Source organism: Anabrus simplex, chromosome 14 (genome assembly GCF_040414725.1).
Source record: "Anabrus simplex isolate iqAnaSimp1 chromosome 14, ASM4041472v1, whole genome shotgun sequence".
Classification (NCBI taxonomy): domain Eukaryota; kingdom Metazoa; phylum Arthropoda; class Insecta; order Orthoptera; family Tettigoniidae; genus Anabrus; species Anabrus simplex.
In genome coordinates this window covers 19,298,981-19,319,658 of record NC_090278.1, presented here as the reverse complement: position 1 = coordinate 19,319,658, position 20,678 = coordinate 19,298,981, and the positions used below count along the sequence as shown (strand labels likewise).

The 20,678-nt window shown below is 38.3% G+C and overlaps 1 protein-coding gene across 1 annotated transcript in view; it reads right to left on the bottom strand.

Annotated features, from left to right (window-relative positions):
- LOC136885373 (zinc finger protein 649) overlaps window positions 1-20,678 on the bottom strand; it is a 136,528-nt gene that overhangs the window by 74,079 nt on the left and 41,771 nt on the right. Inside the window, exon 4 of the mRNA XM_068230260.1 lies at window positions 4,983-5,065. Coding sequence (XP_068086361.1) covers window positions 4,983-5,065 — 83 coding nt within the window. The remainder of the gene's footprint in view (window positions 1-4,982; window positions 5,066-20,678) is intronic.

Here is a 20,678-nt window from a genome sequence, read left to right as displayed (position 1 = left end):
TTTCTGTATTTCTGTAAATTTGTGAACTTTATCAGGAGTGTAATTTGATAGAATGTAAAGGCTGAAGATGTTTGTGGTGTCAAATAAGCAATAAATTCTTTCATTTGAACTAAAACACATGTATACACTTAATACTGAAGTTGAATGTTCAGTATCCCTTAAAGTCCACTGTTACACATTAGTAACTACAACAAAAACAGTTTATAAAATGCTTAACTAGCAAATTTTAAATATTTTTATGAACTACCTTCAATAAAGAGACAATTTCAACCCTTTGCAGAGGAAAAGTTAACTTCTCAATACAATATTAATTGTCATGGGTACTAGAGGGTTAAGTTGCTGCATGATATCTGTAGACTGTTGAAATAAGAGTCAGGACAACACAGCACTAGAGGTGAGATATAAACAAGTGGGAAGCAGTAGATACGGTAAGATCCGGTCGAGTGAATCCTTCAAAAACATATGATAAACAACGGACTAAGCTGCGTAGACAATGGACTGTCCTCTGCATTGTATACCAAGGAAAAAGAATACACAAAAAAGGCTTGTTGCTTTGCTAGTTGGAGAGTGACTCTGCACAAGATATGCTTAGCAGGAAAGCTAAATTAATGTCCATCCAAAAATAGAAATATGCATAGTGAAATAATGATTTTTTGTGAAAAGTATTCATAAGCAATTTTTTTATTGGTGGTCATATTACAAGATTGTTTTCTAACGAAGCCTACTGTGTCCTGTTACACAAGAATTAATAAGAAACAGGAGAATTTGAACCTCAAAGAGTTGACGTATTGGTGCGTTCTTCAGTTGTGTGCATGGTTCTACTCCGACAAATGAGAGAGTGTACTGGGCAGTTCTGAGGAATGAAATGAATATTTCTTGACACAGGTTGTGAATGTCAGGATAACACAGCACCAGAGGGAAATGAGTGGGAAGCAGTCAACAAATCACATAACAGCTAAGAACACGCTCACTACACACAAAATCGTTTCACACAGTAACCAAAAACGGTGTCACAGCAAGAAATTAATTAGCAAGTAGTCCATTGGCACACCTACAGTTCAAGAAACACTACGGCATTAAAAGCTTGAAAACAGGATATACATTTACGCTACTCTGTTACATCACTGATAAAGATAACAATTTTGAAACAAATTTATATCACTACATTATTATTTACCTACTTTTATGAGATAATAAATTCACTTGAAGAATTCTGGAAATTTTTTAGGCAACCTGCACAAAATATAAAACTTCTCTTGTAGCTATCCATTTTATTAGTTATATTAATTGTCTAAATGAGTTTACAATCAACACAGTACAAGCACTTCACTGACAATTAGTACTAAAATGAAAAGTGGGGAAATGGCGACAATCACCACAACACTGGAACAAACATAATTCAATACCATGATATCTTGTTATGCTTACAACAATGTGAAAGTTTTATTTGAAAACTATAATAACTACTAAACTGAACGTTCCATTTCTACAACACATTATCTGCTTTGGTCTTCACAAATGGAGGAATTTTACTTAACACACAATAGAACTGGAAAGATTATAAAAATGTAATCTAACCAAATAAATAATTTAAAAAAGACATTCCTTGTGTTAATTTGCAACTGAATTTAGTCCTCTATATATTGATTAATGAAGTTATGTTATTTTGGAAAGATTATATTGTTTGCAATGTACATTTAAAAAATAACAATCTTGAATTTGTTTGTTTAGTTAATAATCTACAATCATGCCTCTGTGCATCACTGTTGATACAAACATACAAAATTACTGAGAATATCTGGAGGTAATAGGTGCAGATGGCATTTCAGATGATAAAAATATGATGAACAAATGATTCGGTGACAGTGAAAGAAAGAATACAGTTTTCATGCTTGCTTAAAGGTAGAAAACTAAGAAACAATGCTAGGTTTTCGTCCATCCAATCAATACACATCACTTTACAAATGAACTATTTATTCAGGGACAAGTTTTGTCTCTATCTGAGACTTCATCGGCCATAAAATCATGTGGTAGATTGCAAAATTCCATTCAGAAACTGAAAAATATGTTAAAAGTGGAAGAACCCAATGTCTTTTTAAGGACTATTTGGGAAATGCAAAAGATATAAATATATACTTACGACGCATTCCATTTTATTTGCGACATGACATTGGGATGAATTCCATTCTAGAGGGACCAGCCATAGGGGAGTCTCAAGATGAGCTATATATAACTTTTCATTTAAAAAGGATTTCTTTCTGTAAACAAATTATCTCTTTTCACAACCACAAGTGATTGACCTTGTTTTGAATCGAAATGTGAAACTGAGGTGATATATTTTTTCTTTGGGAAAGTTTTAAGAATTTGGGAATTACTTTGTTTACTAGACATTTCTTTTAAAATGCTAAGTTTTTGAAATTTTTGCTAATCTGATTTTGAGATTCATGAACCTATTTACAACTTTCTTAGCCTGGTTGGCTTCATTAGTACAATTTACAAACTTCATCGTGTAGATCCATATTGATACAGTTAAAACTAAGAAACAATTCTAGGTTTTGGTCCAACCAATCAATACAGATCACTTTACAAGTGAACTGTTTATTCGGGAACATGTTTCGTCTTTATTTGAGACTTCATCAGCCATAAAACCATGTGGCAGATTACTAAACTCAAATCAGAAACTGAAGAAATGTAAAAAAAATGGAAGAACCCAATGTAATTTTTAAGGACTATTTGGGAAATGCAAAAGATATAAATATATACTTAATATGCATTCCATTTTATTTGGGACATGACATTGGGATGGATAATTCTAAGTTCCCATGGAGGGAATTATATAATTTTCACCAATAGAGCTTGTCAAAAACAGATCAGATATAAGGCTTTTCAGACATTTGCTCTATTAACCAGCATTTCGTCTTAGGTCTGACGCTACACTCATCAGAGTGGAATGTGTCAGACCCTACCCACTGATGCTAGTTAATAGAGCAAACCCCTGAAAAGCCTTACATCTGATCTGTTTTTGACAAGCTCTATTGGTGAAAAATATCTAACTCCCTCCATGGGAACTTAGAATTTTCCATTCAGGATTGCTAGGCAGGCAATAATTCCATTGTGGAGATTTATCTCCCATATGCAGTTATCAGACTGTGCCTCTTATAATGGGCTTCTCATAAGTTCACCTGCATACACCCCAGCCTTAGTGGGTAGGGTCGGACACATCCCACTCTGAAGAGTCTAACATCAGACCTAAGACGAAATGCTGGTTAACAGAACAAACGCCTGAAAAGCCTTCCATCTGATCTGTTTCTAAGACATTGGGATGAATTCCATTCTAGAGAGACCAGCCATATGGGGGTCTCAAGATGAGCTAAATACAACTCTTCATTTAAAAAGGATTTCTTTCCTGTAAAGAAATTTAATCTCTTTTCTTAACCATAAGTGGTTGACCTTGTTTTGAATCGAAAGGTGAAACTAAGATGATATATTTTTTCTTCCTAAATAAATAGATCACTTGTAAAGTGATGTGCATTGATTGGTTGGACCAAAACCTAGCATTGTTTCTTAGTTTTAACTGTATCAATATGGATCTACACCATGATGTTCGTAAACTGTGCTTAAAAGTATTGTAAACAAATACACTTCAGAAATATCTAGCTCTACCAGAGGTTTTTTGTAGATATATTCGAGAAAAGTATATGAAGGGTCATTAAGTACGATCTAAAAGTTCCTGAATATTTTAGATAATTTTAACCAATAGAATTTTAAGATATTAGTTCTTAAATGTAACCATTTACATACAAATTGATGACCAAGTCGCAACTTCGAAACTGATCAACGGAGTACTCCAAGGAGACCAACTAAGCCCCTTGCTGTTTAACACTGTGACGTACGATGTGGGAAAGGTTACTCAGCAAGGAATAGAGGATTTGAAAATATACTTATACGCAGACGACATGGTCATTTGATCAAATTTCCTACATGATGTGCAAAAAGCTGTAGACAATGTAGACAGGTCGGCAAAAGATAACAAGTTGAAAATTAACACAGATAAGACTGTGGAAATGATATTTCGGAAAGGAGGCGAGAGGCCACAAGTGACAGGATATACCTAGGATCTACAGCCCTCAAGACTGTCAATACATTTAAGTATCTAGGATTGACCATGCAAACAACAGCAACAACCTATAGATTTCACATAAAGTCTAGAGCAACAGCGGCCACCAAAACAGTATGTGATATTAAAAATAATTACTAAGCTTTCACTAGCAACTGCTATGAAACTATTCGGTGCGAAAATTGTGCCAATTGCCACATATGGACTGGACATTATATGGTATAAACTGGGTCTGATTTAGCTGAAACAATTGAAGCAGTCAAGTCGCGCTTCCTGAAAGCTACATTGAGAATGTCAAAATAAACAAAATCAAGGCTTGCATATGAGCTTGCAAAGGAGAACTACTTCATTAAGGACCTCCGAATGAAGTGAGTGTTTCCATCCACAGACAGTTGGCAAAAATCACTGCAGGACAGACTGAAGAAGAGGGAAGAAATCTGGCTTGATTTTTACTCAACAGAGGCGATGATGAATAGAACATGGACAAAGACTAATCAAGACATGCGACATTTCGTTAACTCGATGGCGGTCCATGGGTATATCATAAACTGTGGAACACTGAGTACTTCCATGACCCTGACGAAAACCTGTGTTTGCAAAAACTGGGGTTTATCCACGGTGAACTTCTGTAATAGTGAGAGGTGACAGTACATATAACAAACTTTGTTTATACCATGAACAATTTGGGTGCTGTGTATTTATTAATTATGATGATTAATAAAGAGTTTATTAAAATGTAACCATTTAAAGAAAGGATTAAACTGATGAAAATGGCCAGTTTTTGGATATAAAACATCCACTACTGAACATAATTTTGAATAGGTACTATATATTCTATACTGTGTAGGGTATGTGGTGTACATACCTTGTTTCTTCTTTGATATTCGGTACCAGCTGGATAATTGTGCCAGGTTCTGTGCATATTTCCTTCTTAATACCCTTGGAAGGCTATAAGTAAGAAACAAGAAAAGTAGATTAATTTTTTTTTTGCTAGGGGCTTTACGTCGCACCGACACAGATAGGTCTTATGGCGACGATGGGATAGGAAAGGCCTAGGAGTTGGAAGGAAGCGGCCGTGGCCTTAATTAAGGTACAGCCCCAGCATTTGGCTCGTGTGAAAATGGGAAACCACGGAAAACCATTTTCAGGGCTGCCGATAGTGGGATTCGAACCTACTATCTCCCGGATGCAAGCTCACAGCCGCGCACGGCCAACTCGCCCGGTAAAAGTAGATTAAAAGGGGAATAAAAATATACAGGACAAAACAAGAAACAGCTGAGAAAATACATTTCATATTGGCACAATAAGAGCATAATTAATTTATCTCTCAATTTAAAAATACAAGAACGAAAAGGAACTGTCAAATCAAATATATACATACATACATACATTATCATTATAGACCGTTATACCTTTCAGCATTCAGTCTGCAAGCCTCTGTGAATTTACTAAATGTCGCCACAATCCCCTATTTGCAACTAATGCTGTGGCCTCATTTAGTTCTATACCTCATATCTTCAAATTGTTAGAAACTGAGTCTAACCATCGTCGTCTTGGTCTACCTCAACTTCTCCTACCCTCCATAACAGAGTCCATTATTCTCATAGGTAACCTATGCCATTCGCCTGACATGACCCCACGATTGAAGCCGGTTTATGCATACAGCTGCATCCATCAAGTTCATTCTGAAATCAGACTTTATCTCCTCATTCCGAGTACCCTCCCGCCATTGTTCCCACCTGCTTGTACCAGCAATCATTCTTGCTACTTTCATGTCTGTTACTCCTAACTTATGAATAAGATATCCTGAGTCCACCCAGCTTTCACTCCCGTAAAGCAAAGTTGGTCTAAAAACAGACCGATGTAAAGATAATTTCATCTGGGAGCTCACTTCCTTCTTACAGAATACTGTTGATCGCAACTGCAAGCTCACTGCATTAGCTTTACAACACCTTGATTCAATATCACTTACTATATTACCATCCTGGGAGAACACACTACCTAAATACTTGAAATTATCGACCTGTTCTAGCTTCACAATTAAGTATTTATTTATTTTCCACCTAGTCGATACAATGATTGCTTAAGGCAACTTTTAATGGTCAAAAGTGGTACATGTTTCGTATATTATCAACATCTTCAGCCACATAACACTGTTTAGATGAAAAATATATAAAATTGACAAAGTAATGCTTTAGAGGAAATGTCCTTAAAATTAACATAAGATTGACAAGATTAAAACAAACAAATAACTCAAGAGAAAATATATAAATTATTTCTACAATAGAAAGCAGTCGTCAAGGAAACACTTGTACAATATTCCATAGAGAAATTGTCCTAATAAATATTCTTTTCTTAATAATTCATGAAAAAAGATCAATTTATAAATTAAAAATTATACAATTTATAAGTAATTATCGAAATGAAGAAATCCTGATATCACAGTGCGGCTCTTCTTATTAATGTAGATGAAAATATAACTAATTCCTAGTTGTCAAATCTTATTAAGCCTGCTTTCCTTTGGAACAGTAACTCCTGTCATTCTTTCAAAGTTTTGCGCCGGGTGTAATATTGATGATGCGTTCTTCCTTGCTCTTGCACCTGAGGAGGTGGAGGAGCGGGGGATATAGGTGTGTCAACAACTTCCTTGCTGTCACCTATAGCTTCAACTGAGGAGGAATAAGTTGTAGGGCTACCTGTAGGTGGAGAAATTCCAATTCTTTTTTCGTGATCCTTCTCAAACATTTTCAAATATACTAGAATTTGATAATATAATGGATTCTTATATTCTACAGCCTCATTAAGGTTATCATTTTTCTTTACAAGTTGGTCTAGATGAATGTACAGGTCTTCATATGTGTTCATTAAGCTGCCCTTTTTTAACTTTTTTATGATGGTCAGGTCTTGTTCTATGTTGGTAAATTTATGACCTGTGGCAGTCATGTGTTATGTGGCTGAAGATGTTGATAATATACAAAACATGTACCACTTTTGACCATTAAAAGTTGCCTTAAGCAATCATTGTATCGACTAGGTGGAAAATAAATAAATACTTAATTGTGAATCTATTGAAGTGCGATACGGACCATGAAGCTGATTTTATGTAATCTGTTCTAGCTTTGTATCACCAATCTGACATTCAATTCTGTTGAATTTCTTACCTACTGACATCAAATTAGTCTTCGAGGGGCTAATTTTCATACCATACTCATTGTACCTATTTTCAAGTTCCAAGATATTACACTGCAGGCTTTCGGGACAATCTGCGATTAAGACCAAGTCGACAGCATAGGCCAGACTGCTTACTACATTTCCACCTAACTGAATCCCTCCCTGCCATTTTATACCTTTCAGCAGATGATCCATGTAAACTACGAACAGCAAAGGTGAAAGATTACAGCCTTGTCTAACCCCTGTAAGTACCCTGAACCAAGAACTCATTCTACCATCAATTCTCACTTAAGCCCAATTATCAACATAAATGCCTTTGATTGATTTTAATAATCTACCGATACCTTTAATTCCATAGTCCCCCAGTGTGGCGAACATCGTTTCCCTCGGTACCCTGTCATAACCTTTCTCTAGATCTATGAATCATAAACACAACTGCCTATTCCTCTCTTAGCATTTTTCAATTACCTGGCGCATACTGAAAATCTGATCCTGACATCCTCTCTGTGGTCTGAAACCACACTGGTTTTCATCCAACTTCCTCTCAACTACTGATCGCATCCTCCCTTCCAAGATGCCAGTGAATACTTTGCCTGGTATACTAATCACTGAGATACCTTGATAGTTGCAATCCTTCCTGTTCCCTTGCTTATAGATAGTTGCAATTAATGCTTTTGCCCAATCTGAAGGTACCTTACCAACACTCCATGTTAACTTTACTACTCTATGAAGCCATTTCATCCCTGCCTTCCCACTATACTTTACCATTTCAGGTCTAATTTAATCTATTCCTGCTGCCTTAAATCAAATAGAATCAAATAAAAATCACTTTATTTTCAAAAGAGATGTCTACCACGGTGGCAAATGGTACACAAAAATACATCATTATCAAGCACTAAATTTTAAATTAAGAAGGGAAGAAGGCATTTTCCTAACACACAGTATTATACAATTCACACCAAATGTTTTTTTATTAATCGCACAGCTCATGCTTAATAAATTTATATTATTTACAAATTTCTACTCATAATAACTTCTGTACTTACAAACATAATCAACTCATATACATTATGTGGACGTACCTCAAATAATGTTAAAACTGCAATAAAATTCAAATTTACATTGCATTTATTCATTATCTTTTTTACCCATTTTGAAACGTAACAAGCATAAAAACCTGCTGTGTCTTAACCAGAGCCCATTTCGCCACTGCTAGTGATAAGGGAGGTAAGAACATAAAAATGAACACACGATAGAATAGCAGTAGGCAAGGTAGCAATAGAAAAGGAGGAACATTAAAGGACAAATACTGTCTCCAAATCCTCACCCAAAACCATTCATTGCTTCTTTTTATCTTTCTATTGATCCCTATTTCCACACTGACTAGCTATATTCATTATCCTCTTACATTCACAATCCCCGGTTTCCATCTTTCTATAAATCACTCGTTGCTTCTTTGTTCATTTCCATAATCCTGTATACTTTCTTATCAAAATACCGCAGTGTAATATAAAAATAACCCCACATCATTCCTACCACTCCTCCAACAAGTGGACAATGGATAAATCACAACCACAGAAATATCCATCAATCCTCTCTGCACAACACATTAAAACCATCAAACAAAAATTAATCAATCAGTCGATCAATCAAGCTATCAACCACAAAATCCATCAGTCACCACTGATCAGCATTTAGGGCTGTCACGAAGGTGGCAGATTTGTTTATCAGTTGTTGATGTAGAAAAAGATTGTGCAAATTTATAAAACAACTCACTTGGTAAATTATCTCAATCATTAAATCTTCTTCATACAAGTGAACGTTTGCTGAAAAATTTGTCCCTTTGAATTCCAATTTATTTTCATTTTGTGACCTTTCCTATATGTAAAGAACACGATTTATATTCATTGATCAACAAACGTCATTCCAAGCCATCTCTCCAATGATATCTGAGAATATACTTCTTAGTCAAACAGCCTGTCACCTTCTTCCAAGTCCTCCAGCACAAACTTCGCAACATCTCTGTAACACAACTCTTTTGTCAGAAATCACCCATGAGGAATGGAACTGTTTCTGTGGATTACTTCTTGTCCTCTAATCAAGCAATCCTGGTGATGGTCTCATACTCTAATTGAGGCCTTACTGGAGATTTGTATTCCCTCACCTTAACAACCTCTACACAATTACATTAAGAGATCTGTAAATTTATTTTCAATCTTGTATAGGTGAATACATCAATGAAGATCTATTCTTATTAAAAATACCTAGGTATTTACAGAGATCCCCATGAGGAACTTCGACCCCATCAACACAATAATTAAAGCAGAGAGGACTCCTATATGGGAAACACACAACCTGCCTTTCCACCCCACTAGCCATCATAAGACTGCCCAATGTCCATCTCACAATACTGTCAAGGTATTTTGCAGTCGCTCACAATTCTGAAACTTATTTATTATAAAAAGTCTTATTCCTGACTCCAGTTCATTATTCATATAGTTCATATATATAAGAAAATAAAGGCCCCATTATGCTGCCCTGTGATACTAAACCCCATAATCGTTACAGAACCAAATAAAGCTTCACCTCCTCTAATGCTCTGAGTTCCGTTGTCTAGAAATGAAATGAATACCTACAGCCTGTTTTCCAGGAATTGACCGGGTCAGGGATGTAATGAATGAAGCAGATATAGGCTGTTAGTACGATGGGGTCGCCACTCCCAAAGTGATTATTAATGAAGATAGTGTTGCTGGAATGAAAGATGACAGGGAAAACCGGAGTACCCGGAGAAAAAGCTGTCCAACCTCTGCTTTGTCCAGCACAAATCTCACATGGAGTGACCGGGATTTGAACCACGGTATCCAGCGGTGAGAGGCCGACGCGCTGCCGTCTGAGCCACGGAGGCTCCTGTCTAGAAATATAGCCACCAATTTAGTCACTGTTTAATCTAGTCCAATGGCACTAACTTTTGTCAGTAGTCTCCCAAGACTTAATGCTGGCTATTTGCACACCTTCTGGTTATTCGAAACTGCCTAAGAATGTAATATACTACAGTAGGGAGAGGGTAAAACCCGGTGCCGGCACATAGCCTACTCCTGCTGAAAGAGCCTGCACAAGGCTTAACGCCTCCATCCGACAGATGAATCACCATCAACATCTAGTACCCGCAATCAGTTTTGGAGAAGCCTGCACAAGGTTTAACGTCCCCATCAACAGCCCTTACTTAATGCTGGCTTTTTGCACACCCTCTGGTTATTCGAAACTGCCTGAGAATGTAATATGTAACAGTAGGATCGCCCCATCCGACAGATGAATCACCATCAACATCTTGTACCCGCAATTATTCCCGCTACTTCGGGAGATAGCGGGTTCGAACTCCTACTGTCGGAAGCCGTAAAAATAGCAAATGCTAGGCGGGGGACCTGCGCGATCGTCATAACGTGTAATTACATGATCTAGCCGGATGCCCTTCCTGACGGCATAAGTTGCCAGGATTTGAATCGCGGTATCCATCATTGTGTCCGACTTGCGTGTATGCAAGCTCACGCGTATTTTTGCTGAGATATCATGCTACTTCCGTTCGCCAGCTATAGCGGAAACTCGCAGTACTGCGTCTATTTCGTCTTACAACTTGGAGAAGACAACATGTGTACATATAATTTATGATTTTTTCACCCCTATTTTTTTTACATGTAAGTATGTAGTATCTCGCAACATACTTATCCGTGTGTGTGTGTGTTTCGAGAAAAAAAGAGTAACGTATCGTAATGTATTTGCAGTGTGACCGAGCGAGTTGGCTACGCAGTGTGCTTTTTTGATTTTCGCATGACATATATCAGTGTATTTGCAATTACTAAGCGTCTTAGCAGTGCGGTGAACGAGTTAGCTACGCGGTATAGATTTTTTATTTTCGCAGTAAGCAAATCATTTGAAGTGTTGCCGAGTTAGCTATGCGATATGTGCACAGTGTATATTTGATTTTTACACTAGGTAAATCATTGAAGTTCTACTTTTGCTCTGAACACATCAAAAAATGTTCTAATCACATGTTGTATCGAGTACAGTGTTCGATTCTAGTCTTGCTATGTTTCAATCTAATGTTCTCAGAACAAAGGTATCCCCTAACATGTTGTATCGGATCACATGTTAAGGTTAACGATATCGAGTGTAGTGTTCGATTCTAGTCTTGTTATGTTTCAATCTAATTTTCTTAGAAATAAGGTATCCCCTGACATGTATCGAGTACAGTGTTCGGTTCTACTCGTTTAGTGATCTGAACACATCAGTCAATGTTCTGATCACATGTTGTATCGAGTGCAATGTTCGATTCTAGTCTTGATATGTTTCTTGTTATCTTGATATGTGTCTTGTTATCCCCTGACGTGTTGTATTGAGTACAGTGTTCAATTCTAGTTGTTTAGTGATCTGAACACATCAGACAATGTTCTAATCACATGTTGAAGTTAACAACATCGAGAACAGTGTTCGATTCTAGTTGTTTAGTGATCTGAACACATCAATCAATGTTCTGAACACATGTTAAGGTTAACGACATCGAGTGCAGTGTTCGATTCTAGTCTTGTTATGTTTCAATCTGATCTTCTTAGAACAAAGGTATCCCCTAACATGTTGCATTAAGTACAACGTTCGATTCTACTTATGTAGTGTTCTGAACACACCAAACAATGTTTTAATCACATGTTGAAGTTAACGACATCGAGTACAGTGTTCGATTCAAGTCTTGTTATGTTTCAATCTGATCTTCTTAGAACGAAGGTATCCCCTGGCATGTTCTAAACACATGTTGTATCGAGTACCGTGTTCGATTCTAGTCTTGATCACTTGTTTAGTGATCTGAACACATCAATCAATGTTCTAATCACAGGTTGAAGATAACAACATCGATTTTAGTCTTGTTATGTTTCTTTCGTAATCCGCAAGTCTAAACATGCATAATAATGTTATCGCTGCACACTCTTGCCTTCGCGATGCGTGTTCGATAAAGCTATGCTTTGACAGAGGAGGAGGAGGAGGAGGAGGCGGAGGTGGTAGAGGAGGAGGAAGAGCAGGAGGTAGAGGAGGTGTCGTATAGTCTCCTTCAAGATAGTAGATGAGAGGTTAGGTTAGCGAATGCACTAATGTTTATTGATGATAGCTAACGGAATTTCAAATTATCCGTCACCACAATTCAAAGGGATAGCAGCACGGTGCTCTGTTCATTAAAGATGGCATCTAGATGGAATTTCAAATTGCCGCCACCACATGTTAAATGTATGCAGCTAGAGATAGCAGCACGATGCTCTGTTGAATAAAGATGGCGGATGATAGCTAACGGAAGTTTTTCAAATTATCCGCCACCACATGTTAAATGTATGTAGCTAAAGATAGCAGTACGATGCTTTGTTGATTAAAGATGGCAGATGACAGTAGACGGAATTACCCGCAAGATACCAGCACGGTTCTCTCATGATTAAAGATGGCGGATGTCAGCTGTAAAAAAGCATGTAGATTTTAAATTTCCCACCACCGCCACCACGATAAGGTTTAGTACCGTAAAGATAGCAGCACAGAGGTAAGCGATGCAAGATGTCAGATAACAGCTGACGGAATTTTTCAAATTATCCACTACCACATTTGTTAAATGTATGTACCTAAAGAGTGCGGCACGATGCTTTGTTGATTAAAGATGACAACTTGTCAAATAGAATTTTTCAAATTGTCCGCCACCGCATTTCAAAGGTATGTAGCTAATGAGGGCAGCACGGTGCACAAAGATAGCTGCTGTCAAATAGCATGTTTCAAATTGTCCGCCTCAAAGGTAAGTAGCTAAAGAGGGCAGCACTAAGGTTAGCGATGCAAGATGGTGGATGACAGCTGTTACGTAGAAACTGCCCGCAAGGTAGCAGCACGGTGCTCTGTAGATTAAAGATGGCAGCTTGTCAATAAGAATTTTTTAAATTGCCCGTCTCAACGGTAATTAGCTAAAGAGGGCAGCACGATGCTCCGTTGATTAAGGATGGCGGATAACAGCTGTCAAAAAAGCGAGTAGATTTGTTTCCAAACAAGAGCACGTGGACTTTATCGTCACCACATTTCAAAGGTAAGTAGCTAAAGAGTGCAGCACGGTGCTCTCTTGATTAAAGATGGCGGATGACAGCTGTCAAAACAAAGCACGTGGATTTGTTTTCAAACAAGAGCACGTGGAAATTGCCACTACCACATAGAGGGCAGCATGGTGTTCTCTAGATTAAAGATGGCGGACGACAGCTTGGCGGATGACAGCTGTCAGAAATGCACATAGGTTTGTAAAGCACGTGGAATTTGCCGCCACCACACTTCAAAGGTAAGTAGCTAAAGAGGGCAGCACGGTGCTCAAAGATGGCTGCTGACAAAAAGCATTTTTCAAATTATCCGCCACCACATTTCAAAGGTAAGTAGCTAAAGAGGGCAGCACTGTGCTCTATGGATTAAAGATGGCGGATGGCAACTGTCAAAAAAGCACGTGGATTTGTTTATCTCGCGCTCGTGAGGTTAAGTTGGTACCACTAAGGTTTAGGCACGCCAAGATGGCAGCACTGCCGATGACAGGTGAGGTATTTGCAGCTACTGCGATAAGGAGGGCAGCACGGTGCTCTGTAGTTTAAAGATGGTGGATGACAGCTGTCAAAAAAGCACGTGGCTGTCAAAAAACATGTGGATTTGTTTACAAATTCAAATCTCGCGCTTGTGAGGTTAAGTTGGTACCACTGAGGTTTAGGCCCGTCAAGATGGCAGTACTGAGGTTAGCGATGCGTTGTTATCTGTCAAAAAGCACGTGGCTGTCAAAAAGCACGTGGCTTTGTTTACCGATTCAAATCTCGCGCTAGTTAGGTTAAGTTGGTACCACTGAGGTTTAGGCCCGTCAAGATGACAGCAGTGAGGTTAGCGATGCGTTGTTGTCGATGACAGCTGTCAAAAAGCACGTGGCTTTGTTTACAAATTCAAATCTCGCGCCAAAATTCAAATTTCCCGCGGGAGGTGGAGGCCTCTCCCGAGAGCCCGAGGTGGAGGTGGCGGCCGAATCCGCCTATTATACTACTTCAACTAACATTTGTTGACAATGTGAACGTTCAGTACACACGATACAACAAACAAATTCTCCAACTAGGGGACAGAGAAAAAAGACGACAGTCAAGAAATAGGTTTACCCCAATAGTTCTATGAACTTTGACTGCCGAATTTCAGTACAGATCTATACATACTAAGGAACAAAGCGTACACTTGTTTGAAGATAAACCGTCGTCCAGATTAATCCCATGGAATATTTTGAAGCTAACGCTCAGAGAAGTGTAGAAAACACTAGTAAATTGCAGGGTATATCTTTAAAAGGGAACCATGGATCAAAGGTATCAGGGCATAGAGAAACACTCATGGCTCAATTTATCTCCTAATGGAAAAGATAGGGTTGGATCAAACACATTTCAATGACACTTCAGTGAATTAACGAATAGTAAAGTTAATGATTATCATTATTTTACTGTAAAACCAATTAGAGTGTTAAAATTAACAATTAAAAGGGAGCTGAGCGGCTCAGAATAGTTAACTGTTAATAATGTAGAATGACACTGCGTAAGTACTGTACAAATCTATAGATAGTCTCACTTTGAAGTTCTACACAGCAATTTATACTGAATGTGAGATTTTCACACCAGAGATATAATTTCTACAAACCAGATTTACTAATACAACAACATATCGATATATCAAAATATTATATTGTTAATACTTCTGTATCATTTATACAGTAGTAAAAACTCTTGAAAGAAATATTTCATCTACAACATATTGTACCTGTATATTTCAGTATAATTGGGGTTAAAATTGAGATTGCCACAAGAGCCTAATTTAATTCAGTGCATAATTAATAGCAGCTGCGGTGAAAGCGAGGATCAGATAACCTTGGAGCAAGTCGCCTTTAAGCTCATAGCTGCATGGCCACGTGGGATCCGTTCCTCTTCTCTTATTGGTCAGGAGCTTAGCATGCGACAGACATGAAGAGCTAACATTTTCTAGGCTTGAACCACCCGGCAATTTTCGAGAACTCTTCACATGACCAGTTTCGAACCATATTTTAGGAAGACATGAAGAAAATTTACGACTCGTGTCCAACTAATCACAACTTCTAGACTGAGAACTGATTAAGACATTGTGTAAGCGACGCTCTACTTACACAGCTCTTACTCTACTGCTTGAATATTGCTCTACTTTAGAGCACAACCTCACTTCGCTTTCTCACTATAATTCTACAAGATATTCTACGCCAAGCGATGTTTATCAGCCGTGATGTCTTATAAAGGGAACACGTTATTTCGTCTTCTGCAAGACATAACCACTATGATATTAATTCCAGAACACGTGTGGTATGCACAAATAATCTGAACCCGCAAACTGAGTACCATTTGTGTCGACTGATGTTTAAATGGACATAGTTGGAGCACATAAGTGTGTGCGATTTTAGTTTCTCTCTGTGTGTGTGTGTGTGTGTGTGTGTGTGTTAGGAAGCCTACTGTATACGAGAAGCCTGCAAGACGAGGGGAATCATCACGCTGCTTGCAAGAGCAAGCTCTACATTCACCATGGTGCACTTAAGGTTTTTTTTTTAGAATATGCTACTAAATGGGGAGATACCACAAACCCTAAAGGGTGCTGAAGGGACCAATCGTGAGATGTAGCCAGCCAGGAGTTAATCAACTTCGCGCATCAAAATGCAAGTACCTTTTTCAAATATTAATTTCCTCTTCAGAAAAACTCCATTCTTGTAATAGTGTTTTCTATTAATTTGTGTCGTTACAGATTCGTATCGCTTCTGATCACGTTATTGGTTTTGGTAAATGTTGTGAATGATTGAAATACATTAATGTTCATTAAAAACCAGAACAACTTGAAAGACTAAAGAAACTAAGTTCTAGTTAACGGGGCCTGTGCACTAGTATGTTCTGAAGAAATGATTAGCATTAGAACCACGTCAACCCTCAGGTTCAAGGTCCACATCGATGTCTTCACACCTCCACCGACTGGTAAAACGTGCCTGCGGCTCTCGTTGTCGCTATAAACCGAAGGTCAAGGATCAGTGTGACTTAAGCAGACGTGCAGGATGCCTCGCAGATGTATGCGCATTATTAAGCACGTGAGGCGACCAGCTTAGTGTAAGATAATAATCACACTCCGTGCTCATTCAACAACCCCAAGCTTGTCTGATTAATGCTAATTTTAAACAATTACTAGTCTGTCATAATGTGTGAAGATAGATTGAAAAATCTTCTTAATGTCCTAAAGTGATCATTCCTTTAGTTATTCGATCATGATAGTGAGGGTGATATAAATTCTCGAATTTTCATGAAGTTAAGGTTTTCAATAAATAATGAAAACATACGTAATGTAATACTCAAACCTAAATAAAATGATTAACCTCACATGAGCTTACTTCGTCGCGGATTTGGAAACTAGCGCTTGGCCACGGATTACACTCAAGGCCAAACGTCACAGGCCCTGGATTCACTCCTAGGCTGAACCTTACAAGGTCATTAGGCTAGCTTTACAGACTCAAATTTGATGCCCAAGCGTGCTAGGTTAAGCTAACAGGCACAGATTTATGCCTGGCTTAACCCTACAAGGGTGTTACAGATTCGAGTTTGAGATTCGATCCCAGGTTTAACTTAATTAGACAAGATGAGACATGGTCCATGGGCTTTAGGATCTGAGCTTGGAACTGGATGGTGGCCATACATATTCCTTTAATATGACTAGGGAGATGGTGTAAGGATTAATACATGTGCTTTATTCATAGGGGCATAACGCTGAAAGGTGACCTTAGGTCATGGAGCTGAGTGACTGCAAAAGGGAGAAAGGCCAAAGGGCTAAACGGCTACATGGAAAAGGGACAAAAAATGTTAAATGGCAAACAAACAAAAGGGCAAAAGGGATAAATGGCTAAAGCACTGAAGGTCGAAAGGGTTAAAATCTACAGGGCAAGAGGGAATGAGCTATGGTCTAGGGCTCAGAGCTGAACTTGAAACAAGATGGTGGTATGAGACTATGGAGATAGTGAAAGGTGCATTATTCATAGGGACATATCTTTATAAAGCTACTTCAAAGTCTTGAAGCTGAGTGGCTGCAGAGTCAAAGATGCTAGCGTGTGCGCAGATGCATAACGTGCTGTTGGTTTTAAGTGTTTGAAACCCTAAATTCTTGATTGTAAAAATTATAGCTCTTACATTTGAACTGTGGAGACTAATAGTAGCTTATAATATTGTTGACACCATTTAGAGATTAAAACTTTGTGTTCAGAACTGATAAAACATGTTCGCACAGCATATGATTAGCAATGGAACCCAGGGCCCTTCTCCCTGGACTGCTGTGTACCATGCTAAGTAAATGACGGTACACTGAATGTGTGCATTTAATTCAAAACAGCTAACGTTTGAGCTTCGTGGAATTAAAAAATCCCCACCCTGACTGGGAATCGAACTCCACAGTCTTTCACTGGACTGCTGCCTATCATCGTAACTAAATGATTGAACATTAAATTCAAAAACACCCAACCTTCGAGCTACAAGACACAAAAAATTCGACGACCCGACTAGGATTCGAGCCAGTGGCTCTTTTACTTGGGAAGCAAGGAAGCACGTTAACTAAATGACTGCACATTAAGAGTTCACGTGTTTAATTGAAACACCTAGCTTCAGCGCTACAAGAATTGAAAGTTAAAAATCACCGACCTGACAACAGAGCTCCGAGCAATTAAGAAATCCCCAGGCCGTCTCGGAATCAAACTCGGCACACTTTACCTTGAACTACTGACTACCATAACTAAAGGAATGTGCGTTAAATTCAAAACACAATATTCGAGCGGTGAGAAATTAAGAAATCACCGACCAGACTACAAATCAAACCGGTTGGTCCTTAACTCCGGCAAGAAACAAGCATACTTCTAAATGACGGTACATTAAAAGCTTGTGTGTTTAATTGGAACATTTCAAGTTCGACTTCCTTTCGAGGTGAGGACAATAATAATATTCGCTTTACGCCTTACTAATTACACTTCACCGATTGAGAAGTTCGCAATAATAATGATAATTTTGAGAATCCAAGCTGTTTTCATGCTGAATACTGAACATTCATGCACAGTAAGAAAGTTAAGGCCAGCACTTTACCGTCTGAGCTACTGATCTCGGAAATTAATTTCCTCAGCTGGTAAGTGCTGAAATAGCAATACCCGTTTCAAACAGTTTTCGAAGATACTGACGTGCCAGAATTTAGTCCTGCAAGTTTTCTTTTATGTGCCAGTAAATCTAACAACACGAGGCTGACGAATTTGCACACCAAATGTCACTGGGTTGAGCCAGAATCGAACCTGCCAAGTAGGGGTCAGAAGGCTAGCGCCTCAACCGTCTGAGCTACTATGCCCAAAAATTCAACTGTTACAGTAAGTACCAAAAACACACACACGCTAATAATAATAATAATAATAATAATAATAATAATAATAATAATAATAATAATAATAATAATAACAATAACCATAATCATAATGTGGAGGATCCAAACTACCTTCGTACTGAATATTCAACATGTATATCCAATAAGAAAAAATGTCCTGGTGCCGGAATTAAGTTCCGCAGGAGTTCGCATCTTATCAGAATTCCCCAATAAAGAATAAAATTTACAATCCAGGTGGGAATTACAAAGTCTAGAAAATTTAAATCAGCCTGGATTACATGGGTGCACAGAAGAAGCCTCCCCGAAGAATGTATAAATTACGTTATGAAAAATCAGTACAATCAGGCGCACCCTGGGCAACGTTGCAAATTAGCAGCGGCGGATTCTTCCACTACCGGTCAACACAGAAGTAGTAATCCTCGTAAAGGGTCTTTTCTAAGATCACTTGTTATAGTCTCGATAAATATCGAGGGGTTTTCGTGTGCCAAAGAGACCTTATTGGCTGACTTGTGTAAGGAATATAAATGTGACATCCTTCTAGCGCAAGAGACTCACCGGGGCTACAACAGCCATCGACCCAAAATCGCAGGCATGGAGCTTGTTCGGGAAAGACCCCATGATAAATACGGTAGTGCCATTTTCACCAGACCAAACCTAAATATCACATCAACCTCGCTAACTGAAAGGGATGACATTGAGATTCTTTCTGTATGTACGCCACACTTTAGCGTTAACTCTATATACAAGCCTCCTAATGTTGACTTCACGTTTGAAGAACCTACTAACTTTAAGTACCAGGGCGTAAATTTCTTCCTTGGCGATTACAATTGCAGAAGCACATCTTGGAGATACCCAGATTCGGATTGTGAGAAACCAGTAATATGCGTTGTTTACTTCCTTGAACTTGGTTATGTACGCACTGGAAATGGGGAACTCTGGGACTGATTAAAGAGGAAAATGGTGTGATTGTTTGTGGTTTATAAATATCTGGAGAATTAAACCTTGTGTGAAAGTATATTCTGTGTTGTGAACTGGGTTCACATGTGTAGATGAAGTCCTGTAGTTATTAACGTTGGTGCAAGGATCTGTGACACGGGTAGTGCGCGAGTGTCTAACCCAACATTTAAATTGGTGACCCCGACGTGATTAGTATAACTGTACGTGCCACAATGGAGAATTTGTGTAAGAAACGGAAACCTGTGAGGATATCATTCACGAAAACCTCCTGACTTTTACCAAACGAGCTAAATAAAGACACGATAAATGACGATGTTAGGTTAATGTCCGTAAAATTGGAACAGTTATTTTAAGAACTTTCGATGTTAGATGAGCGAATACTGGACTTGGTTTTGCAGGAAGAAGGGAGTGATAAGAAATATGAAGATGAGTATACCAATATTGAAGAATATAGGGATAAAATGGACACTGTGAGATTCAAAATAGAAGCACACACTCAGAGGTTAGGTCTAATCCAAGAAAATGATAGGTTTGAGATGGTATGTTCTGTTGAGTCATATAAAAAAGGACATGAAATTACAAAAAACAGAGTTGGTTAAATTTAGCGGTGACATAAAGGACTGGCTTTCCTTTTGGAGTCAGTTTCGCAGAATTTATGAAGATGATGACATAACAGCAGAAGACAAATTCCAGTACCTGATGCAGGCGACAGTTCCAGGAATAAGAGCACGAGAAATCATCGACAGCTATCCACCGACTGCAGAAAACTATCAGAAGGCAGTGGACGGACGGACTGACTGAAAGATTTGGAAAGAAGGAGTTGCTGACAGAGTTCTACATCAGAGAGCTCCTAGGTTTGGTAATAAAAGTGCCACCAGTGTGAAAGGTAAGGAACATACTTTACAACTGTACGATAAGCTTGAGTGTTACTTAAGAGCGCTGGAATCCTTTGAAG